Source organism: Grampus griseus (assembly GCF_964374135.1).
Source record: "Grampus griseus genome assembly, chromosome: 10".
Taxonomy (NCBI): domain Eukaryota; kingdom Metazoa; phylum Chordata; class Mammalia; order Artiodactyla; family Delphinidae; genus Grampus; species Grampus griseus.
In genome coordinates, this window is record NC_139004.1 from 53,364,297 (window position 1) to 53,391,192 (window position 26,896).

A 26,896-nucleotide genomic window follows, 5' to 3' on the forward strand; every position below is an offset into this window, starting at 1 on the left:
TGTATGTGGGTCAAGGAAGGGATGGGTTTGAGAGAGGGTTCAGAGGTGAAACTGATGGATCTGCTGGCTGGCTATCAGAAGAAAGAGTAGGAGTTGATGTTTGACTCTAAGGTTTGTAACTTGGTTTGACCTGTGGCTAATTATTCCTTTCAATAGACAGGTTGAGTTTGACTTTTCTGTGTTATATCTGGGTAGAAGTTTCTCTTTGGCATTTAGAAATAATATATTTAAAGCTCAAAAGAGGTCGAGACGTAGATTTGGGAACAATTTTCATTAAATGATAATAAATTTATCTCCTCTGGTAGATTGTAGATTGGGAAAAATATGAAAGCCAAGCTAGGGAATACAACGTTCAGGGGAATGAGAAGAAGAGGTTCCTGGGAATGAGGTTGAGAAAAGACTTTCAAATCTCAGAGGAACCAGGGTAAAATAGAGACAATGGGATTGAATGCCGGAAGAGTTTCAGAGATTGTGTGGTTCCCAAATCTGGCTGCATATTACAGTTATCTGGGGAGAATGTTAGAAATACAGATTATATCTTTACAGACAAAGATACAGGATGCCAGATGTGATAGGAGGACATTTCAGGGTGGGCCACTGGAATTGATACCTTTGAAAATACCTTCAGGTGACTCTGATGTCGAAATGTCATTGACAGAGTCATTGTGGCCGAGGTCAAGAAATAGAAGGTTGTAGAATTCACTGGATTTGGCAGAGAAAGAAGTGTCACTAGGGGCATGCTGAAGTCAGATTGCGTCGAGGGGTGGACTGGAAGTGAGGAAGTACAAGCAGCATGTGTGGGTTGCTCAGTTAAGAAAATATACAGTAAAGAGTTGGGGACAAAGGGAGCGTTATGCTGAGAGGGAGGCAAAGTCAAGAAAAGGACTTCTAGTGCTGTTGTGACAAGCAAGTTGTTTGGCTGAGAATAAGGAGCAGGTAGCAGGACAACCAGGAGACATTTAAGTGAGATAGGTTAAGTTGATGAACTGAGGTCCTAGAGGAATTGGGACACACAAAAAATTGAGAGCGTAAGTAAAGCAGGAGGTAGATCATCAAGGCATTTCTAGTAGCAAATATTGGGAATTAAATGTCCATCACTAATGTTTTGGTTAAATAAAGCACAGGCTGCCCATTCATTAGAATATTGTATAATTTAGAATATTAAGAATGATAATGCAAATATATATTTGTTGGCATATATATCTGTGTCAATTGAATATCCAATAAAAGACCTGTTAGAGGTGAGAGCTGTTGCCTTGAATTGATGTAACTCGGGGCCCCAGAGCTGGTCTCTTTGGAACACCTTTTATATAGAAACCAGGATGATTGCTGCTTCCTGGAGTTGTGCATTCCAGGCACCCTGAATATGGTATAGTGTACTATTTGTGAAAAATTAGGTATGTGAACATGTATGTACTTATTTGTCAAGATATTCACCAAAAATTAGTGGGTAACTCTGGGAGGATATTGAGTGATTTTTAATGTATTTTCTTTTTTTGTGTGTGTGTGTGTGTGTATGTTTAAACAATTGTTTGAATTTTAGAACAACTATTTTTATTTATAATCAAGCTGTTGTCATTTTGAAAAGCTCAGGTAAAAAAACAAGAATGAAGTTCAATATTAACAAAAAAGAGGTCTTTGAAGAAAGGAGAGTTGAACATTTATTTTAAAGAAACCCTGATTTAACTTTAGATGTGATAGAAGAAATCATAAAGGAAAAAAGATTTAATTACAGGAAAAAGTTTTCACAAAATCTCTTATACGTGAGAAATTGTCAAAATAAAATGAAAGACAACAGCCTGGGATGATAATGTTCATAGGAAATATAATAGGCTGGCATATATATCTTATATATAAAAAGTTTATTTTTATCTGTTGCTTGGAATGTATTTCATTCTTCTTTAAGTCATATATACTGGATATATATATATACTGGATGAGTTGCTTTATATTTAGACTGTGACTTTCTTGTATGGCTCTGCGTGCGTGTGTGTGTGTTTTTAGAAGTTTTAATTGCTCCACCACCACACACATTCTGTGCTTTTATCATATTCTCAAGACTTTGCAAACTCTTGGTCTTATTATTTATCTCTCTGGACTCACCTTTTCCTGAGTGACTCTTCTGTTCCCTTTGGCCTCGACTGTTTTCTTGCTTGAATCTGGACTGTTTGCTATCTAAATCTGCTGTATAACTATTATCCCTTAGTTTAGAGCCATTGTTTTCTGGCTACGGTGTCTTCCTCTTTTGCTGGAATATACTCTTAAGTAACTTTCTCAGAAAAGGTCACATTTCTGAATCTCTTCTTTGTGGAAATGTCTGTATTTTGCCCTCACATGAATTTGGTTTGAAATTCTGCTTAGGTCAGAAACCTTGGAGGCACTCTTGACATTGTTTCACTTCATTCCCCACATTCAATGAATTCATCAGCAAATCCTATCAGATTTTCTTTTTAAAGGTATTAAAAATCCAGTCACTTCTCAGCACCTCTGCTCGTGCTGTTGTGGTCAGAGCCACCATCACCCCTCGCGCCTATTGCAGCAGCTACCTGTCCTAATCTCTGGCCTCCACCAGTGCTGCTTCCCCACAGTCTGTTGTCCACCAGGCGGGCTGAATGTGTCTCTGTTCAAAACTCTGTTGACTTCTTGCCTCACTCAGAGTAAAAGCTAAAGCTTTACAGCAGAGTTGGCTCTCTTACCTCCCTGACATCATTGCTTCCCATTAGTCCCTTGTTCCCCGTTTTTTTAGCCATACTGGCTTTAATATATGTTGAATTAATTAGAATCATGTTTCTTCAGAACCTGAAGGCATTGTTCCCTTGCCTTTTACTATCCAGTGTTACTGATGAAAAGTCTGCTGAGTATTCTTTTGTAGGTGACCTGATCCTTTTTTCTTGGGAAGATTTTTACAATTTTCTCTTTATACTTCATGGTTAGAAATCTCAAAAGATCTAATTGGCTTTCATTTGGGGTATGGCATTTTATTGTTGGTCCTTTCAGTTTGAAGACTCATTATCTCCCTTCAGCCCTGGGAAATTTTCATATATTTCTTTGATAATTTCTTCATTTTTTACTCTCTTTTCAGAATGCTGTATTAACTGATATTAGTAGTTCTGAGCCACTCACTCACAACTTTTACACGTTTCATTTTGTTTTCTCTTTATGGGCTGCCTAGATATTTTCTAACCTTTCTTTTGAAAAACTTTTAGCAATCAAGTTTTTAATTTCCAGGGGCTTTTTCTTATTCATGGATTGTTCTTTTTTTAATAACATCATGTACTTGTTTATGGATGTACCATCTTTGAATCTCTTTAAGGATGTTAATGTGGATCTTTGAAATGTTTTCTGTTATTGGAATTGTTTACTCTGGGCTTAGATTTTTAGTTCACCTTGATCTTTATTTTGCTGCATGTTCTACTCATATCCTGGTTATTCCAGATTTTTAATACATTTATTTAAGAAAGTAGGTTAGAGTAGCTGGTGTGTATGTCTGCTTTACTTTATGGTGAGGAGGCTAGAATTAGGTTGGAGGCAAGCTAAAAGCTGACCGTAATTACAAGGGAGACTACTAACATGCTACATAACAAGGAGGGTTTTACTTTATGGCACTATTGTGTGGCACAAACACACAGCTGTAGTGTTGTTCTGATTTTTCTAGATGGTTTGTTCGGTATTTTTTGTAAGAAGCCTTCTGATTATTTTGCTTGGTGTTCAATACCTGGCACATTATGTAAGACTTTTGAATGTCACTATGATTTAATTTGTTCTTTTTTAAAAATTTTTTTGTAGTTAAAAAAAACCCGTAACATAAAATTTACTATCTTTACCAATTTTTAAAAATTCTTTATTTTTTTTTGGCCGCACCACATGGCTTGTGGGATCTTAGTTCCCCAACCAGGGATCGAACCTGAGCCCCAGCAGTGAAAGCGCCGAGTCCTAATCACTGGACCACCAGAGAATTCCCTGTCTTAACCAATATTAAGTGTACAGTTCAGAGGTGTTAAGTATATTCACATTGTTGTGAAACAGATCTCCAGAACTTTTTGATCTTGCAAATCTGAAACTCTGTACCCTTTAAACAACAACTCCCCTTTTCACCCTTTCCCCAGTACTTGGTAACCACCATTCTACTTTCTGTTTCTGTGAGTTTGCCTACTTTAGACACCTCGTATGGGTGGGATCATAGAGTGTTTGTCTTTTTGTGACTAGCTTGCTTCACTTAGTATAATGTCCTCAAGGTTCATCCATGTTGTAACATGAGACCCGATTTCCTTCCTTTTTAAGGCTAATATTCCATTATAAGTGCACATCACATTTTGTTTCTGTTCATGAATCAGTGGACACTTGAGTTACTTCCACCTTTTGGCTATTATGAATAATTCTGTTACAAACATGGGTGTACAAATATCTCTGAGACTGAGACCCTGCTTTCAGTTCTTTTGGGTTTATGCCCAGAAGTGGAATTGTTGGATTATCTAGTAATTTTATTTCTAATTTTTTGAGGGACCTCCATACTGTTTTCTACATGGCTGCAACATTTTACATCCCCACCAACAGTACACAGTGGTTCTAATTTCTCCACATGCCTGCTAACAATTGTTGTTTTCCATTTTGTTTGATAGTAGCTATCCCAGTGAATGTGAGGTGTGTAGATTCTTGGTTAGAATTGTATTTTAACCATATAATCTTCTCTACCTCTGAGAGATGTATTAGCTGGCATTCCATATCTCCCTTACCCTAGGAGGTACTTGCATTGGCATAGGTTTGTAGTAGTGAGGAACTGGTTTGAATGTCATGGGAAGATATCATTTTGAGAGAGGTGATGGAAAAATGGAAAGAATTTATTCTAATTGAATTTAAAATGACTTGAATGACTTTTCATTTTGAATCTGACTAATAGCAGTGTGGATGTAAAGGGAAGGAAAGATTAATTTATTGATCCTTGAGTTTTAGGTGATGAGAATATTGTTGTGGAAATAGATGCCTGGCAGGGCAGCTAGGAATATGGGAGTGGTATTATGCGTCAGAAAACAGGTCTGGAAACTTGTTTTTGTGCGAGCCAGTGGGATAGAGGTCATAGTATTTCTCTTTGAAACATTCGTTTTCTTTAGAACAAAAATAATCTGATAAATTTTTCCTTCTCAACTTTTTTACAGCTCTTGCAAGCCTAGGATATGAAAAGAGCTGTGTGTTGTTCAATTGTGCAGCCTTAGCTAGCCAGATTGCAGCGGAACAGAACCTGGATAATGATGAAGGATTGAAAATCGCTGCTAAGCATTATCAGGTACGCAGAACAGTAGTTACTACATAACCATCAACACTAAGTTGGATTAAATTGAAAATAATTTACGTTTAGGTTTATAAATGTTTCTTTACACACAGGTGCTTTCTTGAAAAGTAATGTACTTTTTAATGAATTGATACATATTTTTGAAGCCCTTAGATAAACTACTTACTTGTGGACCCAGCTCTGTTTTTCCTCACCATTGTATACCCAGCACCTAGCACAGTGCCTGGCACATAATAAAGGCTCAGTAGATGTTGGGAGAACAAATGATTAAATGTTTTGAGGTGAAATCCTTGGCAAATCCCTTTTAAATAAATGACCTCATTTAAAATATTTGTACGTTATTTTTACATAATTTTTCTTAGACACACTAAAAATTTTTACCAGTGTCACAAAAATTAAGACCTTTTGGCAAGAAAATTTTAACTCTGAGCTTGTGGAGAGGTCATAGTTAAATGTGGTCAGATGTGTAATGTTCTTAAGTTAGCTAAATTTAGATTTTAGGTACAATCATTTACTAATATGGCATATTATTTGGCGGCAGTATGTTATTTACTCAGCTTTTCTTTTTTGTTTCAATTTAAAAAACAGTAAGTGATTATTGTTAAGTGATACCTGTAATTATGTTTTTATGTTTTATATTCCTTTATAATTTACAGAGTATGTTGATGTTCACATAAACTTTTTGATGCATGTTATATAATGCCATTTTCATTTTACAGACAAGGAGACTAAAGGGCAGAAGTGTTAATAAAGTGGTAGATTGGGGTTTCAGGTGTTCTGATTCCAAATTTTATGGAATTCCAAATGCTTCTTACACTGTCCCTCATGGCTCTGGAATTTGCTTGTCTCAGAGGTGGAGTTTGATCTTTCCCATTGTTTAAGTTTAGAAGAGAGGTGAAGAATGCTGTTCTAAGAAAGTGAGAGGAAAATGTACTTTAAGCACACAACATGCTCCCAATTTTAGATGGGCACAGATGACAAGCATGGTGCATATACCTTTCCTTTGTGAGGCTATAAATGGCAAATATTTTAAAATGTGAAAGTGAAGTAAAATTTTATTTAATTTTCCATTCATTGTAACTCCATTAGTTGGCATGTGAAATCTTAGAGGGCATTCTGAATTATTGAGGATATGTTCCATTCTGTGAGTCACCTCTGTGATTCACAGCAGGGTCCCCTAGTGTGATGGAAAGAGATCCTAGTTACCTGTCTGGGCCGTTTGCTACCAAGAAGCTCTGTGCCCTTGGCTAAGTGCTTTAAACTCTGTAGGTCTCCAGTCCATATTTGTGAATGAGAGACTGGATCCCTTGCAGTTCTAGTCTGTGATTCTGTGAGTTTACTAAGCAAGTCAGCTGATCACTCCTTGGAGACATTCTAGTTCTATGATACTTCATGACTGCAGCAATCATTGATGTTTACTTCAGTACAGTTAACCTTGAGTAACCAGCTCCTTAGTTGCGGCTCCAGGGCTCCTTAGTTGCGGCACATGGGCTCCTTAGTTGTGGCATGCGAACTCTTAGTTATGGTATGCATGTGGGATCTAGTTCCCTGACTAGGGATCGAACCCAGGCCCCCCCTGCATTGGGAGTGCAGAGTCTTATCCACTGCACTACCACGGAAGTGCCCCCCAGCACTTTTTAATCCCAGACTGCCACCTTTCTTTTTCCCAGGGTTATTTATTTCATAAAAGCAAAGTTATCTTAGTGTTAACCTCAGCGAAATATAATTGAGAAGAAAAATCTGATGGGGAACATGTCAGTAGGGAGCTCTGAAAGCCAAATAAAAAATCCGTAGCAATGGATAGTCATGCTGTTTCCCAGAGGACTAGGTATCAGTACTATTTAAGGTTTCCCCTAAGTATGGCATGTTTAATTATTTGAGAGATGAATTTGGGACCAAAGCAAGAGCATTTCAGAACTAAAAACATTTTAATAATGTTTTATCCCTGCCTTTGTTCTCATGTTAGTTTTGAGGGAGTATTTCTAAAAAGTTTAATCAATTTGTCCCATCAGTTTACTTTGTTTGTTACTGCACTTGACTTTAATGTACGTTAAATCTCTTGTTATTCTATAGAGTTTTAGAAAACTGTCCTTATTGTCTATAGGTCAGATGTAAGTGGTTTTGTGTGTAACAGTAGAAAATTGTCTTGCTGAATTCTTACAGATTTAAAAGAAATTCTTTTCTTTCCTCTAGTTTGCTAGTGGTGCCTTTTTGCATATTAAAGAGACGGTTTTATCTGCCTTGAATAGAGAGCCTACTGTGGACATATCTCCAGATACCGTTGGGACTCTCAGTCTTATCATGCTGGCACAGGCCCAAGAAGTATTTTTTTTAAAAGCCACAAGAGGTAATTCCAGTTTGTCCTATATTTTGTTGCATGTGAAAAGAAGTGACAGGCTTTTAAAATAAAAAGGTGATTGTAATATGTTCAACACAGAACTTTCCTCTTTGAATTTGACCCACGGATTATTGAAAATTTTCAGCTTTCCTTTTCTGACCTTAAGGTGGTATAAATGTACATTTAAGAATGTAGGCTGTGTTTGAAGTCTTTTATGAAATATATAGTTACTGTCTTAAAACACTGAAATCTGGAATAGTATTTATATAGGTTTGTAGTATGTCAAAAATTCGTTAATTCAGCAAATAAGTATTGGGTACAACTGTGTGCCAATCCCTGTGATAGGCTCTAGATAGAGTTAGCAGACAAACAAGATTTCTGTTTTCTGGAAGCTTACAATTTATTGTGGGGGAGATGATAAACAAGAAATTAAGTAGCCAAGGTAATTTTAAAGAGAGATAATTGCTGTGAAGAAAATAAGATGTGATAATGACTAGTGGTCTGGCAGTTGGGTAAGTATGTAGGGGGAGTCATGCTATTTTAGATTCATCATTCAAGAAGAGTTTCTTTGAGGAGGTCTTGTTTAAACCAGACTTAACTGATACGAAGGAGCCATTCAGGCAGAGTCCCTGGCCCTGTGAATGAGGGAATAAGAGCAATTCTTGTAAGACTTGTGAATTAGTATGAGAGATTAGTATAAGATTGAATATGTAAGTACAGAGAAATTGAAAATAAGGGAGCAGTCCATCAGGTGGAAGCTAAATAAACTTGAAAAGTTTTTCTTTTAAAATAACAGCTTATATTGAGGTAGAATTAATAAACAATAAAATTTACCCTTTTAAGGTATACAGTTCTTTAGTTTTCAGTGTATTCAGAGTTTTGCAATAATCACCACTATCTTATTTTAGAACATTATCATTACCCCCAAAAGAAGCCCCATACCCACTGTCAGTCACTCTCCATTCCCCTTTTCCCCCAGCTTCTAGCAACTGCTGATCTATTCTGACTCTTTGGATCTGCCTGTGGAATAATTAAGTTGTATGCAGAAGAATTGATTTCATCAATAAGAATTTTTTAAGACAAATGTACAAACTTGTGATCTCAATGTCTATACTGAGTTATTATGATATATCAGATTATTTTATATTTATTTTCATTATAATGGTCAATTTAATATTTTATTCCAGATAAAATGAAAGATGCTATCATAGCTAAATTGGCTAATCAGGCTGCAGATTATTTCGGTGATGCTTTTAAACAGTGTCAGTACAAAGATACTCTCCCCAAGGTCAGTTATTGTTTTTGTAAATACTTGGTTGTTTTGCATGTGGAAATATTTGGACATTTTTGTGTATAAAAAGCAAATTAAAAATTATGTTTTATAAAGAAATTTGAAATTTAAGGAGCGGCATTTGAAGAGTATATTTGTAGAAACAGTTTTTTTATTTAAGATGCATGACAAATTCTCTTTCATATTTAGGGGATGCCTTTGCTTCCACTCTTTACTAAACTTATTTTTCCGAGCTAAAACTCTTGCTGGAAAATTTTGAACACCTGTCTCCAGTAATTTTATCAGATCAGGGCATTGTGTAGTTTTGAATCATTGGTTATTTGGTACATACAGCATGAGTACTTGAGCATGTTGATTATTCACCCTTTTAATTATTGTCCTGTTTTCTTAGAGATGAATCTTAAAGCGCAGAAACAGACATAAAGACAAAAGGAAAAGGAAACTTAACAAATTCATCCAGTACTTTGATTAGAATTAAATTTTGCCAACAGGGCTAGAAAATTGGGCTGCTGTTGGACAGCTAAGGAAAACAACCATCTAAAACCATATATCACAGGAAGTATTAATTGTTTTAATATAAACCTTTCTGAAGTGGCATTTGAAGAGACTAGTCACTGATGATCATTTGTAAATGACAAAGCAGATGATTAGACTAAGAAGTAAATTCAGAATGCTTAAAAACGGAAACTTACAGACTGAAATGTAATATGATTCAACTGCTTTCTTTCAGAAATGTTCAAGGAATTAGTTTTGTCTGTATGATAGCAAATGATATTTGTTACATGCTCTTTTGTAGGGAAATTTATTGATTTATAAGTCATTCAGGAATCTTTATAAATTATGAAATTGCAGACAATTTTGTGGTGAAATAAAAAAGCATGTAAGTACATCAACACATTAGTCAGAATATGAGCACTAGGGAATTTGAAGATTCCTGGAGATTTAAAATTCACCAAGAGATCAGTAGAAATTTGCCCAGGACTCTTGGGTAGTAATAGTGTTGCTCTTAAAAAGAGACTTGGGATCTCCTCTCACCTTTTTTTCATCTGGAAGACCTCATGATCAGCTGCACAGTGTACCGTTACATCCTGTTGGGCCATTAGTTCAGTCCTGTCCCGGAGAGAAGAAGGTCACCTACAAAGACTTGGAAACTACCTCTGCACCAATCCTGGTATTCCTTGAAAATCTCCTGTTTAAGTACCAAGTTGCTCCAGACTTACCTTGAGAACTGGCATGAGTACAGTTTGAGATTTAGATGTCTTTTATTTTTTGCCTTTTTACTAATAAATCTCATAAGATATTTTCATATTCTAGTTATAAAACTGGAATATCTGCAAGTAGTGACCCAGGAAGCTAGGAAATTATTCACTGGGAGACAGGAAAGCTCACAAGGTAGTAATTCAGTTTTTGATTCTCTTATTTTTTTGTCTAGACAGTGATTGTCTAGTATATTTCTTGGATATTATATGGCATGTACTTCCTAAAAACAATGAGGTTATAGGCTAGGATTTGACATTTTAGAAGATCCTCTACTGCTTTTTTGGTTCATGTTTTTGGATCTTCTAAAATTAATTTTGACTGGAATTTTTTTCAAAACAAATTAGGGCAAAATAGCACTTTATCATATTAGTCATTAGCTTAGTGCATTTGTCTGTTTGCTATGTGTTTTTGAGTATGTGATACTGAGTAATTTTTATATGGCTAAAAATCATCTTTATTAAAAAAGTCTCTTAGGACATGAATTTAAGAGGGAACTTACTTTACTGTCTTTTGTCTTTTAAACATGTTGAAACAGTCAGCTATAGAGCAATTTCATTAGTATATGTGAGTAATGGTGGTTTAGTTAACTCTTAAGGGCTGGGTAAGGGCTCACAAGAAAGCTTCTAAAGCCCTGTGCTTGGTATTCCTCTGTGAATGTCCGTTCTACTTCTCTTTCTAATGCATGCTTTCCTTTCTTCTTTGTAAACAAAATGTTGACTTCATGGCTCAATTAAAGTGAACTGTGAAAGCTTAATTGGCTTCATTTAACAGTTAAAAAAGAAAAGAACCCAAACTTTAATTCTAATTGGAAGAAAAACACTGAATTCATTGAATCCAGTCCATGCAAAATCATGTGGTCTTCTCTGTTTACACCTGACTAACCTATCTCTAAACCATTAATGGGGTGATTCTAATTTCTGTCTCCTTTTCCTTTTTCTTCCTGCATCCCATGTTGTCTGTGGTGGTTTGTGTGGTTGGACTCTCCCCTGGTCAGTATTTTTATTTCCAGGAGGTGTTCCCTGTCTTGGCTGCAAAGCACTGTATCATGCAGGCCTATGCTGAGTACCACCAGTCTATCCTGGCAAAACAGCAGAAGAAATTTGGAGAAGAGATTGCAAGGTTACAGGTGAGTTTCTCAGAAATAAATATTTAAGTAACTTGGATTTCTCTTTTTTTTTGTTTTTTAAATAAATTTATTTATTTGTTTTGGGCCGTGTTGGGTCTTCGTTTCTGTGCGAGGGCTTTCTCCAGTTGCAGCGAGCGGGGGCCACTCTTCATCGCGGTGCACGGGCCTCTCACTGTTGCAGCCTCTCCAGTTGCGGAGCACAGGCTCCAGACGCGCAGGCTTAGTAGTTGTGGCTCACGGGCTTAGTTGCTCCACGGCATGTGGGATCTTCCCAGACCAGGGCTCGAACCCATGTCCCCTGCATTGGCAGGCAGATTCCCAACCACTGCGCCACCAGAGAAGCCCGGATTTCTCTTTTTTTTTAGTGAGATTCCCAAGTTTGCTCGTAAAAACCTTTCCCACTCATTTCCCCTGTCAACAGAGTCAGGTGATTGTTTTTATTTTCTAGGCTATACCTACTGTGTGCTTTTTGAAGTCTCATATTTTATCTAAAAATTTCATGCAGAATTTGCATTCAGTTTTCTTTTTATTTATCCATGTTTATTGTAATATAAAATACTCTAAATTAATTATATGCTCCAGAAAGGTTGTGGAGTACTTAACTTGTGGCCTAGCCTTGGTCTAAATTGGGTCATTACAATTCCACAGCTTGAAAAGGACAGTGGTAATAGATACATAAATAGATTTGGTAATCAGAGTATCTTCTATGCTGTTGTATCAGCACTGGGTGTGTGAGAAACTTGATGTGACATCTGGGGCAACTTTGCAGCAGGGGTAAGGCTGTTTACATGAGTTGTTTGTATTTTGAGGGTTGGTAAGCAGAGGGTAGGAAGAGGACTGTTAAGGAAATTTAAATATGGACTGTTATTAGAAGATACATGCAAGTCTTATTTAGGAAGTTCAGTTTAATTAGTCTTTTCATGAGAAAAGAAACCCAAGTTTTATAAAAAATAAAATGTATGCTTGTATTATGCTCCACACCTCCACACTGACAAAATCAGAGACGGGCACACTCAGATTATCAAACATACTTTATTTTTCCAGGGATTCACTTTGATTGTAATAACTTAGCATCATATGAAAGCATTATATGAAAATGCTTCTGAGAAAGGGGTTTCTGGGGGAGAGATTTTTTTCAGGGTAGCATATTTAAAGTATTAGGAGTACTAGGAGTTTTGACTGAAAGAAGAACACACAACATAAGAGTTGGAGTTTAAGTTTTATTCAGGGACTTTACTGAGGACTGTGGCCTGGGAGACAGCCTCTCAGTAGCTCTGGGGAACCACTCTGAAGAGGTAGGGGAGAAACCAGCTTATATATGATTTTGGCTAAGGAATATGTACAATCGGTCAGGCTTACGCCTGACAGTAACATTACTGTTAGTCACAAAGAACAGATATTTCAAGTTAATGATTTTAGTGCTTTTCTATGTATGGGAAGATGTGGGAATCTGGGTTCATTAAAATTCTTCCTGAGATACGCATCTAACTGTCTAAGGGGCCTGTTTTTTGAAAGCATAGAGTGCCTCATCTTGTTTTTCATCCTGAATTCCTCTCTCAGGGAGCAGTGTTGGTCAGCCACTGCAGTGGATAATGACTGGGTGATGAGCACTGCTGTTTGTTTTACAGAAGTTTAGCTTTTTTATTTTGGGGGAATTCTGGGACTATTATATTCAAATAAGCCTTTATTCTCTATAAACCAGTTATATAAGAGCCTCTTTTGAAATTTTAATCTAATTTTTAAAACCCCTCTGGAAAAAGGAAACTTTCAAACTCACATAACAAGAGATGAAGACTTTTTTCAGTTATAGACACACAAGAGTTTATAACTTCAGTTTTACACCTTTAGTCATAGGTCAGAAGTTAACATATAAAACACAAATACTTACTGATTCATATCTCCAAGGGCTGTTCCTCTTTCCATGAAGTATGAGATATTTTTCTACTTGATTTGAGCTCAGAAATAGGCAAACAGAACAAAACAGACAAAAAAGTTGACCAGCAAGTCATATTCTCCATAGTCTCTCCTGCCCCATGTACCTGATGGTTGCACCATTCAATCAGCTTTGCAATCATTGTTAACAATAATGGGGACAAGCTTATTAGTCATGAGCAAACCAGATATAAAATCAAAATCACAAGAGTCAGGAATATCACAACAGTAGGTAAAATAACAAAGGGAAAATTGTTGCTTGTGATTCACTTCTGGGGCCAAGAAAAGTTGAACCTGGACTTACACAGCTCATGAAGTGCGCTTATTGGACAGTGCAGTTCATTTGGCTTCAGAAGGTGGGTCCACTTGATCATCCTGGTGGAGTCTCTAAAGCTGCCAAGGTATGATCTTCAAAAAGACATAAAAAACAACATAGGCTTGAAGTGTCCAAGTCCACTTATATGCAGGTTTATTTCAGTGAATAAATATTTGGCTCTCCGTATCTTCATGTTCTGAATTTATGGATTCAACCAAATGCTGGTCGTGTGCCATGTTTAATCTGCAGATGCAGAGTCTCTGGGTATGGAGGGCCAACTGTGGGACTTGAGAATTTGGATTTTGGTGTCTGTGGCAGATCCTGGAACCAATCCCCCGCAGATACTGAGGGATGACTCTATATAGATTAAAAAAAGTGACTCAGATAGAATGAATACATACATACATACAATAAATGAATTTGTTTAATTCATTAATGAGGGACCTAATGAGAGGATAAAACTGATTTTGTGAAAGTATTGTTTTTTTCTCTGTTATGATAGTAGCTTGTAGATATTAAGGAGATTGTTTATGCTTCTGTATGAATTTTATTTAAGTATTTACTATGGAAAATTTCAAAAATATATATATAAAAGTAAGAATCATCAAATATCCATTACCCAGCTTCAGTGATTATCAATATTTTGCTTTGCGTTTCATGTTTCCCCTTCCCCTCTTATTTTTTTGGAGTATTTTCAGCTGTCTTATGTATCATTTCATCCTTAAGTTACTTCAGTATATGTAAGTCTTAAAAAAATTAAAACCACAATGTCATCCGATCTAGCACAATTAATACTAATTAATAATTAATTCTAGTAATCTAATAGTATCCAAACATAGTTTAGCTTTCGCTGATTTTTTGTAAAATGTGTTTTTACAGTTGGTTTGTTCAAATTGAGGATTCATACATGGTCTTCATGTTGCATTTGGTTGATATGTCTCATAAATTTTTAATTTGTAATGGCCTCTGCTCCCCAACTGCCATGTTGAATTGTCCTCACTTTTTCTTGTTTTGTATGTTTCTTACACTGATTTCTGTGATGTCTGTTATCTCTTTCATGTTCCTTGCATAAATATTACAGTCTTCCTTAAACTATTTTCGTATTTTCTTCACTTTCTTTCCTGAGTTCTGCAGGTCCCATTTCACATTTTCTTGCTATCTATCACCCACTGTTATCTGGGCCATCTGGTCCTCTGTTCGTATTTGGTGTGTCTTTGGTACTGTGATTGCATCCTTAAGTTTTCAGCTTATTTTAGTTTTTTTAGTATGCTGTGTTCTTTGCTTTGTGGCAATATTTCTTTCTTTCTTTCTTTTTTTTTTTGGCTGTGCTGCGAGGCTTGCGGGATTTTAGTTTCCCGACCAGGGATTGAACCCGAGGCCACAGCAGTGAAAGTGCGAGTCCTAACCACTGGACTGCCAGGGAACTCCCTGTGGCAACGTTTCTTCAGTGAATTTTCATTATCTGTTGGAAAGTTAAACTGCTCTTTTTCATCCTTTTCCTTATGGTTTCTTAGTGTTGAGGCAGATGGGATGCCTTTTCAGTCACTTGTGTTTGAATGAGCTTGATTTTAGTCGGGGAATAGCAAAAGGTTCCTGCAGGGTATCTTTCCCAGCCTCCTTGTATAGGGCCCTTCCTCCTCTCCTCCTCTCTGCTTCTCAAAGCCTGGTGTAGGAAGGATTCCACTTCTGTGCCTGTATTTCCCTGAGTTCCTCACAGCCTTTGCTTTTCCAGGTGATGCATCTACTTTCAGAGTTTGTATTTTGTTGACATTTTCTGAGTGCTCATCCCCTTTCCTCTTTCTCCCCACTTTCAGTCCTCTGTTCTGCTTCCCCCAGCATCCCTGCCCTTGTAATTATCTGTAATTATCTGTAATTATCTGGACTCTCAACCACTGCACCACCAGGGAAGCCCGATAAAGGCTTTTAAATACAATATTTAAGAGGTTTTATATCTTTCTGGCAAATCGGAAAGTGTTTTATATTGAATTTATCTCTAATAATGCTTTGACTTTATTGTCTATTTTATCTGGTGTTACTATACCTAACACCACCTGAGTAATTTGAACCCTAACTTTATGTGAGGCATGTGTTCATCTTATGTATCACAAGGGCAGCCTTTAAAGAAAAAATTCCTATTGGTGCTGACACAGCATGCTTCCTTGTTGATTTCCTATGTTGCATAATTTTTTTCTGACTCACCCTTTTCATCACGGGTATAGCCCTTTGAGGTTACTGCCTTCATGTGGAGAGTGAAAGGGATGTTTCTTAGTTTTCTGTCTTATGTAGTTTCAAGACCCGTGTCTTAAGTCTCCCTGAGGGCTTTTAATGCATTTTAATAGCTCGTCCTTTGGGTACAGAAATACCCAACAGCCAGAGCCAGCTTTCCTCAATGTCAGTTTATAGTTTTGATTTCTTTTATTTTCTTGGTAATTCATTCATGTCTTTAAAGGGATATCTGCTCTGTATTATTCTTCATTTTTGATATTTTGGTATTTTGTGATGGGAGAATTTCTAGGCTGTTCTGTTGACCACATTTCTAGTAATGCCAATCCTCAAAGATTTTTTTAAAAAAACAGTGCTTGGATACCTGGTTGAAAAAAAGAAAGAAAATATTCTCTCTTTTTCTTTTTACATTTTCTTAACTAGCATGCGGCAGAATTGATTAAAACAGTGGCATCTCGCTATGATGAATATGTCAATGTGAAGGAATTTTCTGACAAAATCAACCGTGCCCTTACTGCAGCAAAGAAGGATAATGACTTCATTTATCATGATCGAGTTCCAGACCTTAAAGATCTAGACCCTATTGGCAAAGCCACACTTGTGAAATCTACGCCAGTCAGTGTACCCATCAGCCAGAAATTCACTGGTATGTCAAACTGTTCAGAGGCACTTTAATCTTACTTATTTTTTCTGCAATTTAATCTACTTTTTGTAGCTAAAATCACATAATTGGCGATTGTGTGCTTTGAATATAATTTGCTTTCATGTTGTTCAAAGTGAATAAGAGAATAAAAATTACAGTGAAATTTTAAGATGGAAAGTAAATGGTAGTAAAGCATGAAGTATATATGCAACAGAGTCAGAAAACTTGAAACTGTGTCTGAGTAATGATAACGACCTCAGTGAGCATTTGTCTTTATGTTAACATTTGTTATTTAAGATTCTGCTAATAAAAATAAAAATACATAAATATGACTTTAAACATATAAACTTCTGGAGTCATGGTTGTATCAAATGTTATAATATCCTTAAATATTGTAGGTATATGCAATATTATGGTAGCCTCTAGCTGAGATGCCAAGGATAATATTCTAAGTTATTGGGTGGTTATTTTACAGTTGGCCATCTGTATCTATGGTTCCACAGCCATGAATGCAAGCAACTGCTGATTGAAAAATATTCACATACAACATTTCCAGAAAGTTCCAAAAAGCAAAACTTGAATTTGCCATCCTCTGGCAACTATTTACATAGCATTTACATTGTATTAAGTATCATAAGTAAGCTAGAAATGATTTAAAGTATTTGGGAGGATATGTGTAGGTTATATGCAAATACTGTGCCTTTTTGTGTGTGTGTGTGTGTGTGTTACATGGGCCTCTCACTCTTGTGGCCTCTCCCGTTGCGGAGCACAGGCTCCAGATGCGCAGGCTCAGCAGCCATGGCTCACGGGCCCAGCTGCTCTGCGGCATGTGGGATCCTCCCGGACCGGGGCACGAACCTGTGTCCCCTGCATCGGCAGGCGGACTCTCAACCACTGTACCACCAGGGAAGCCCCTGTGCCATTTTTTGTAAGGGACTTGGACATCCACGGATTTGGTATCTGCTGGGGGTCCTGGAAGCAATCCCCCCAGATACCAAGGGATAACTGTACTTATTTAACAAACACAAAGTGTCTACCATGTACCAGAAACTCTTTTCAGCACTTTACAAATATTAGCTCATTTATTTCTCAGAACAACTCCATGAGACAGGTACTATTATTATCCCCATTTGACTGATAAGGATACTGATGCAGAGTGGTTAAGTCATTTACCCAAGGTTACAGAACCAGGAAATGGTAGAGCTGGAAACCATAGCACTGTGGCCCACTCAGTCAGTTTCATCAACAAATAAGCATTGTTTTCTCCTGTGTAGATCTTCACCAAAGATCCTTTAAACTTAATGACTAACACATCTTTAAAAGCTAAGAAAATTAAGTTCAAAGAAGAAGCTTTCGTTATCATTGTCCACGAATATGGTGATCTAAAAATTCTCTTCATCGTATTTTCAATAGTGATTTAGTTTTGTTCTTTAAATATTTGTAGACTTTTAATGTGAATATTGGAAAGGAAATATGAGTAGTCTCTTTACAGTTTGAGTTTTTGTCTTAAAATTTTCTTGAAATTTTAATTCCTAATTTTAGATCTGTTTGAGAAGATGGTTCCTGTGTCAGTGCAGCAGTCTTTGGCTGCCTGTGGTCAGAGGAAAGCTGATTTAGTTAACAGATCAATTGCTCAAATGAGAGAAGCCACCACTTTGGCAAATGGGTGAGTAGAGCTTAACTTTCATAAATTTATCTCTAAAGTTCTGATGTTTTCTGATTGATTATTTATGAACGTTGTAGTTTTCTGAGCTCAGAGCTGAATGTCAAGGATATTTGAAATAACAAATACAGACACACACACATTTCTTGGGGACACTATATTTACTGAACCCTGGCAAATATATTATAGTTGGAAGAAATTTAATTACTGAAACAAAGTGAAAATATTTGATCACTAATTTGTATTTTAGGGGATATTTATTTGAGGGAAATGTGAAGTAGAACTGAACTTTCAAGGTTAAGATACATGTACGTTCAGTATTCTGAAACAGTTTTTGTTTTTGGTGGATTGAGGCTAAGAAAATAATACGTTGTTTTAAAAAATATATTAAGTATAATTTTCACACCATAAAATACACCCATTTTAAGTGTATAGTTCAATTCTTTTTGATAAATATGTATACCCATGTAACTGCCACCATCATGATCAAGATAGAGAACATATCCATCACCCTAAAAAATTCCCTCATGCCTTTCCATTCAATTCCTCCTCCTCTACCCTCTAGCCACTTCTGATCTGCTCCCTGTCACCATAGGTTAGTTTTACCTTTTATACAATTTAATATAAATGTAATCATTATAGCATGTGCAATATGTACATGACAGTATATAGTATATTATATACAGTAAATAGTACATTATATATGATATATATTGATAGTACATTATATACAGTGTATAGTATTGCTACAGTATGTATAATATGCAATACTTGCAGTATGCACAGCATGTAACAGTATATATTAAAAATGTGTTGGGCTTCGTTCACTTAGCATAATCTATGTTTTATGCATCAGTTTGATTCTTTTTATTACTGAGCAGTATTCCTTTTTATGGTTAAATAGTTTGTTAATTCTTTCACCTTTTAATGGACGTTTCAGTTGTTATGAACATTGATGTACAGATCTTTGTGTGGACATGTTTTATTTCTCTTGGGTAAGTAACCTAGGATTAGAATTGCTGAGTTGTATGGTTAGTGTATGTTTAACTTCACATGAAATGTCCAGATGGTTTTCCAAAGTCATTGTTCCTGCACTGTGTGAGAAATGCACTTGCTCTGCATCCTCATCAGAATTTAGGATTGTCAGTCTCTTTAATTTTAGCCATTTTAGTGTTTGTGTAGCAGTATCTCATAGTGGTTTAATTTTCATTCCCCTGATGACTGACGATGTTGAGCAACTCTTCATGTGCTTATTAGCCATTCATATATCTTTGTGAAGTGTCTGTTGAAATCTTTTTGCTCATTTTTAGAAACTGAGTTTTTCTTCTTAATAATTTTTAAAGAGTTCTTTACATATTTTAGAGGCAAGTCCTTTATCAGAAATGTTACTGAGAATTTTTTCCTAGTCTTGTTTGCTTTTTCATGTTTTTAATTTTGATGAATGCATAGGTTTTGACCTCATTTTACCTTTTCCAGTGAGAAAGCAACATAAGTTTACTCCAACATCCCCTCCATTATGTAAATGAAATAATAGAATAATAGTTATTGTGCCACAAAACAGAACAGATGAAGATGCTGTGTTAATACATAGACCAACTATGTACTCTTGAAATTTTGCTTAGATGATATGAAATTATAACCATTTTGTGTATTACTTCTGTTTTGTCACTGACAGTATATCAGGATTGTGATAAAAGATTGCATTTTCAAAATAGAATTTTTGACTTTTAATTACTTAGACTGAAAGAAGTTAAATTTACCTGTGAGCCAAAGGTATCTAGTATATTTTAATGCATATTTCTTACCTTTTAGCTTTCAGTTCTGAACTGTGAACCTAACTTAACTCTTTAATGATTTTGTTTTAATTTTTTCAATCACTGATTTTCTGTTTTTCCTCTATTTTTGTTTTATGTTTCCATTGACAGGGCTTACCCACTTTTTTGGAGTGCTAACTCTGCTGCTATTGATTTGGATACAGGACATCAGTGTTTTAAAGGAGGATTAGACCTCTAGATGACATACTATCTCATTTTTTCAGGGTGTTAGCTTCACTTAATCTTCCAGCAGCAATTGAAGATATATCTGGAGATACTGTACCTCAGTCTATACTGACTAAGTCCACATCTGTGATTGAACAGGGAGGCATCCAGACTGTTGATCAGTTGATCAAAGAGCTACCTGAACTTCTACAAAGAAATAGAGAAATCCTAGATGAGGTATGTTTTAAGAGATTTGCTTTTCAAGTAAAAACTTTTCAACCCTGTGGTGTCCAGCAGGGATTAGGACTCAAGGCTTCTTCCTATTGGGTTTCACAAGGTAGCACTCATCATTTAGGTGACTTTGCTGTGGCCCAGACAGAGTCTGCTCTTCAGCCTCAAGAGGAATTCTGATTGAGTGAAAATGGGGTCATATGTGTCTTAAGGGTATATAAATGCACATTACTGAAGCTCGTACGACCATTGTGTAAAACTAGTATACTGTGAGAAATTACTGTCACACAAACTGTTCAAGCTTTTCCTAATTAATGATTTTTTTTTCCTATGAAAGATTAGGTCTCTGGTGAACAACGAATCAGACTAAGGAAGTTAGGCTATCAAATGTTTTATAAGCCGACTATACCTATCTTTTAGTAGAAAGGAGATTTTATCAATAAGAATGGAACACTCAAGTTTTTTGGCTAAAGACAACTATTTGCCAATGTTATTCTCCTTTTACTGTGCTTTCACCTCTTTCCCCTAATTGATACATTTGTTTCTTTAGCTATAAATATATTCAGGCTGGTTATTTTGGCTTCTGTCAGTTTAGGAGTCACATCTTTTTTAGGTGTAGGTGACTTCTGTTCTCAATGCTTTAATTCATATTTTGATCTTTCAGTTAACTATCAGAGGATGTTGTATTTACATCATATCCAAGTACTTTGGGGGCAGAGATGACAGTGTGAACCTTGGGGATAAGAATATATACCTTCCAGGGTTATTTAAAGGATTAACTAAAATAAAACAAATATTAATGTGAAAAAAAGCTCATCTTATAATTAAGGAAAAACTGGCTTTATTAGTGTATATGATATGTCTGTTTTCTGCCTATCTTAATATGAGGTATTTTTATTTATTTTATTTGATGTTCCTAACAGCCTTATGAGTCAGAGTCACTGTTATTCTGTCAGTTGTACTTGGAGAGTCTCATTTTAAATAAGTTGTTAGTTGTGAATCTGATACTGTTTTTGAGTGTTTATCTCTGTGGTTGCAAATTTAATTTTAGTCTTGATTTTGAGAAAATTTAAAGTGTCCACTAATTTATTTTTTAAATGATAAATTTATCTTGCTTGGGTTTCCCTGGTGGCGCAGTGGTTGAGAGTCCGCCTGCCGATGCAGGGGACACGGGTTCGTGCCCCGGTCTGGGAAGATCCCACATGCCGCGGAGCGGCTGGTCCCGTGAGCCATGGCCACTGAGCCTGCGCGTCCGGAGCCTGTGCTCCGCAACGGGAGAGGCCACAACAGTGAGAGGCCCGCGTACCGCAAAAAAAAAAAAAAAAAAAAAAAAATTTATCTTGCTTGGGAACTGTTGGGCCTTTTCCATCTTAGATTCATGGATTCTGTTTCTTCAGTTACTCTTTTTTCCTCCATTCTCCTAATGAATTCCTGTTAGATTGATTGTGGTGCTTCTGGGTCAGTTCTTCACATCTCTCTCTTTTTTAAAAAAAATAATTAATTAATTTGACTGCACTGGGTCTTAGCTGCGGACTCGGGATCTTTGTTGCCACCTGCGAGATCTTCATTGCGGCATGCAGGATCTAGTTCCCTGACCAGGGATCGAACCCAGGCCCCCTGCATTGGGAGCATGGAGAGTTAACCACTGGGCCACCAGGGAAGTCCCACACCTCTTAAAGTTTCTATTACGTTTTCTCTTTGTGCTGTTGTTCTTTCTGGGAGGTTGTCTCAGGCTAGCCATCCAGCTTATTAATTGGCTGTTTAGCTGTGCCTTATTGTTTTTTCCCCCATATTTTTCATTTCCAAGATGCCTGATTGGTTCTTTTAATAAATCACCTATATTAATCTCACAACTACATGTGTCTTTTTTTTTGAGATAAAATTCACATAACATAAAAGTTCACCATTTTAACCTCTTTAGACTTTTAGTACATTCACAGTATTGTGTGAACACGAACACAATCTGATTTCAGAACATTTTCATCACCCCCAAAAGAAACCCTGTACCCATTAACTCCTCATGGAGTTGAGTCACTCCTCATTCTCCCTTTCCTCTTGCTCTTGGCAACCACAAATCTAATTTCGGTTTCTATAGATTTATTTATTCTGGACATTTCAGATAAACAGAATCATGCCTTTGGAGTGTTTTTGTCATAAAAGCGTGTTGGATTTTGTCAAATATTTTTTCTGTATCTCGATGATTGTATGGGTTTTTTCCCCTTCATTTTACTAATACAGAGTATTACATTAATTGATTCTTAGATGTGAACCACCCTTGTATTCCTAGTGTATCCCACTTTGTCATGGTGTAGAATCTTTTTTTTTTTTTTTTTTGCGGTACATGGGCCTCTCACCGCTGTGGCCTCTCCCGCTGTGGAGCACAGGCTCCAGACACGCAGGCCCAGCGGCCATGGCTCACAGGCCCAGCTGCTCCGCGGCACGCGGGATCCTCCCTGACCAGGGCACAAACCTGCGTCCCCCACATTGGCAGGCAGACTCCCAACCACTGCGCCACCAGGGAAGCCCTAGAATCCTTTTAATGTGCTGCTGGATTTGGTTTGGTAGTATTTTGTTGAGCATTTTGCATTTATATTCATAAAGGATATTGGTCTGTAGTTTTCTTGTTGTGTCTTTGACTTTCAACTTGTGTGTCCTTATCGTTGTGTCTTTTGTAAATGGCGCATAGTAAGGTTTTTCCTTTTCTTTTAGTTTGACAATCTTCATCTCTGTTTGTAGAGGGTTAAATCCGTATATATTAGCTGTGATTATTCATATATTTGGAATCATGTTCTTCTGTATATTTTGCATTTTCTACTTGTCTCACTCTTTTGATTTCCTTCTTTTTTTGTCCCTCTTCACCCTTAAGTTTTCCTGGTTTTATTGAGTTTCCTCCATTTCTTTCTTTTTTCTTTTCTTTTTAACAGCAAGGAAGTTGTACACTTATTTTTCTTCTTTAAAGTTCATTATTATGTGTCTGGGTGTGGGTTTATTTTCATTTAAATTGCTTGATATTCTGTTGGATCCAGTGAATTTGAGGAGTTGTGTCTTTCATCCATCCCAGAAAGTTCTTAGTTTTCACTTCTTTCAATATTGCTTTTTCCCTATTCTCATTATTATCTCTTTCTGGATCTCTGATGTTGAATCTTCTCCCTTTATTTTCCAGGTCTTCTAACCACTTGTATTTTCTGTTGCTCTGTGCTTCATCTTGTGTGATTTCTTCTGGTCAGTCTTACAGTTCACTTGTTCTCTTCAGTTATATCTCAGCAGTTTTTAACTATCCATTAACTTCCTAACTTTTTCATTTTATTTTTTTCATTTCCAGAAATCTTATTTGGTTCTTTTTCAATTCTTCTCATTCTCTTTCTCCTGTCATACTTTTATCTCTTATTCTAAATGTAGTAAATATATTTATTTTATTTTCTTTATTTTATCATCTTAGTATCTGTGGTCTTTGTGGTTTGGTTTCATGATTTGTTATTTTTGCTGATTTTTTGCTAATTGTGGTTTGTTCCTCTTATTTCAGTGTTTTTTGTTTTGTTTTTGTTTTGTTTTGGTGTGTTCCTGTATTTTAAGACTGTTAATTTGGAGGGTTTTTTCTTTCTTTTTTTTTCTTTGTGGTTAATCTTTTACTCTGAAATTCATCTTAGGACTTTGTGTCACACAGGTTTTATGATTTTCAGTTCTAAGTTCCCTTCTCTTGGGCAGTTTTCCTTTTTAAAAATTTGTCCACCGAGTGTCACCCATTTGGAAGTGACCCAGTTTGAGGGAAGATCATGCCCTTGATCTAACCTCCTCCTCTTATTAACTCCACCTGTGTTTCTTGTCTCCTATTCATGTTCTGTTAAATTCACACTCTAAGCCATTAGAGAATGTGTAGGAGGTGAACTAGGGACAGTAGGCCAGTTCTACCTTGTGGCGTTTTTATATGGTTCACTAGTTAAGGATGATTTTTACCACTTCTAGAGAATTGTAAAAAAAAAAAAAAGGAGAAGAATATTTGACAGAAACTATAGTCCATAGAGCCTAAAATATTTACCCTAATGTTTGACACAAAAGTTTGCAGACCTCTGCTCTAAGCTATCAGGAATTAGCAGATACCATTGACTCTAGCACTTGTGTCCATTGGTGGATTAGCACTTGTGTTTCAGGCGCTCTACTATCCTGTCCTCTCAGCTGTGCATTAGAAAGGCATTTTTTATATGTTAATTTTCAGTTTGTTGTATTGGGAGTGAAGTCTAAATCTTTTATTTTCATGAATTAATCAGTTTTCTCTGTTTTGTTTATGGCTTCAGTGGTCTAAAGGCTTTCTATTTGTTTTCATCTTAAAAACATCTTTGTTCAAATTAGTCTTGGTACATGGATGTGCATAATCTCTTAGTCTTCTTAATTTTACTGAGTAAGGTAATGGCTAACCTAGTCTTAAATTTTTACAAGATTTTTTGTTAAATATAACTTGGGTTTCTGCAGCAGAAATTATTGTACTAATTTATATTCTAACCAGTACTGTAGGAGCTCACTAATTCTCACCTGTATTGAGTATGATCATTTAAAAACTGTTTTAAATTTTTTACACCAGAAATATTTCATTGTTGCTTTACCTTCTTTTTAAAAGTCATTAAGACTGTTGGATGAAGAAGAAACAACTGACAATGATTTAAGAGCAAAATTCAAGGAACGCTGGCAAAGGACGCCATCCAATGAACTCTATAAGCCCTTAAGAGCAGGTAAGAATGTGCATAAATGACTTTGACTTGAGTAAGTTCTCAGTTTGGATCTACGTTTTTTGCTTGATTGAAGTAGGCTCTGATGTAAACGTGTTTTTATTGAAACTGCTATTATGAAAATCCAGGTGTTTTTCTTCAGTTCCGTGTAAGACAAAAAATAACAAAGGTAATCGACATTCATTATGAGAAGTTCGAATTCTTAAGAAAGTAAAAATTAAAATGATCCTGTAATACTCTTTTCCTATTCCAAGCTCTATGCATATTTTAAAAACATAAATGATATGATATTATATATATGGTTTTGTAATTTCATTTCACTTAGTAGTGGATAGTAAAAGATGAGTTTTAACAGTTAACCTGAAACCAAATTGTTACTATTTTTTTATTTTTTTTTTGCGGTACGCGGGCCTCTCACCGTTGTGGCCTCTCCCGCTGCGGAGCACAGACTCCGGACGCGCAGGCTCAGCGGCCATGGCTCACGGGCCCAGCCGCTCCGCGGCATGTGGGATCCTCCCGGACTGGGGCACGAACCCACGTCCCCTGCATCGACAGGCGGACTCTCAACCACTGCGCCACCAGAGAAGCCCCAAATTGTTATTTTTAAGACTTTGAATATTAAGATTTTGTGCTTGTTAAGATAAATGATGTCTAGACTTGTTTTATTTCTCTGTAAAAGTAATTAATACTATTGAGATTTTTCTAAAAATATATCCGCCTTTCTTTTAAGTCAGATTTAAGGAGTGATCCTTTGAGAGAGGAATACTTTTGAAATAAGTTGTAACAATTTTTGGAGTAAATGTTATCTTTCTATATTCACAAGTTGTAGGAAAAGATTAGACTAATGTCGATTGGCTTTTATTTGGTGGACAGTAACCGCAAATGTATTTTAAGGTATAACTGTGCTTTTGCTTTATAATTGATTTTGTCATTTTTCCAAAACCGAAAATGCAAAGACTAATAGGAGCTCAGTTTCTGTTATGTAGTGAATTCGGACTTATCGAAGGGGGAAACAAGTAAAGTTGGAGAACAGAATTAAAAGTACAACCAGCTCATATACATTACTGTTAAAATCAGTACTGTGCTCTGGTAACATTTTTTTTTTTTTTTCCCTCCACAGAGGGAAGCAACTTCAGAACTGTTTTGGATAAAGCTGTGCAAGCAGATGGACAGGTGAAAGAGCGTTACCAGGCTCACCGGGACACCATTGCACTTCTGTGTAAGCCGGAGCTGGAGCTGAATGCTGCCATCCCATCTGCTAACCCAGCGAAGACCATGCAGGGCAGCGAGGTGAGGACATGCATTTTGATGTGGGTGATCATTTGCTTATGAAAACTATGTTCAAGTCATTATATACAATGAATTACCAATTTTTTTTCTTACTGGCATCTTTTTAAAAATGCTGATGTACATTGAGGTGGTTGTTTTTAGAGTAGCATGATATATACACCGTGTAAAAAGTAATTATATTAATAATACTACTGTCCTGTAGTAATAATTTCCATTTATTGAATGCCTCCTATGAACTGGGTACTGTATTCTAGGTACCTCATATGTTCACAGGTTTAATTCAAATTTTATAAAAGGGAGAGGCTTGGAAGTATAGGAACTTCCTTGAAGTGGAAGGACTGGATTGGCCAGATACTCTTCTGACCACAGATTCTTTGTTTCTTACATCATTCTATACCACTTTCCACCATATTCCACTGGGAGTACCTCTGAAGGGAAAGTTGTCAAGGTGTGCTTGTTAATCTAATAAATGGATAACGTCATCATGACATTTCTGCTGGTGACAGGAAGGAGAAAATCAGTAGTGGGGCGTGTGATTCGCTAAGTCCCAAAAGGGGAGTGTGGGCTGAACACTGTGAAGTTGTGTAGGAGGATAA

General features: G+C 36.4%; 1 protein-coding gene across 2 annotated transcripts in view; it reads left to right on the forward strand.

Moving 5' to 3' along the window:
• The window catches only part of PDCD6IP (programmed cell death 6 interacting protein), a 58,134-nt gene that overhangs the window by 15,288 nt on the left and 15,950 nt on the right, over positions 1–26,896 (forward strand). The window contains exons 4-12 of one of the 2 annotated variants that reach the window (XM_082663004.1): positions 5,154–5,281; positions 7,481–7,634; positions 8,813–8,913; positions 11,171–11,302; positions 16,197–16,419; positions 17,959–18,082; positions 20,118–20,295; positions 24,902–25,013; positions 26,131–26,300. In XM_082663004.1, coding sequence (XP_082519130.1) covers positions 5,154–5,281; positions 7,481–7,634; positions 8,813–8,913; positions 11,171–11,302; positions 16,197–16,419; positions 17,959–18,082; positions 20,118–20,295; positions 24,902–25,013; positions 26,131–26,300 — 1,322 coding nt within the window. The remainder of the gene's footprint in view (positions 1–5,153; positions 5,282–7,480; positions 7,635–8,812; positions 8,914–11,170; positions 11,303–16,196; positions 16,420–17,958; positions 18,083–20,117; positions 20,296–24,901; positions 25,014–26,130; positions 26,301–26,896) is intronic. The other variant, XM_082663005.1, reaches the window with a different exon arrangement.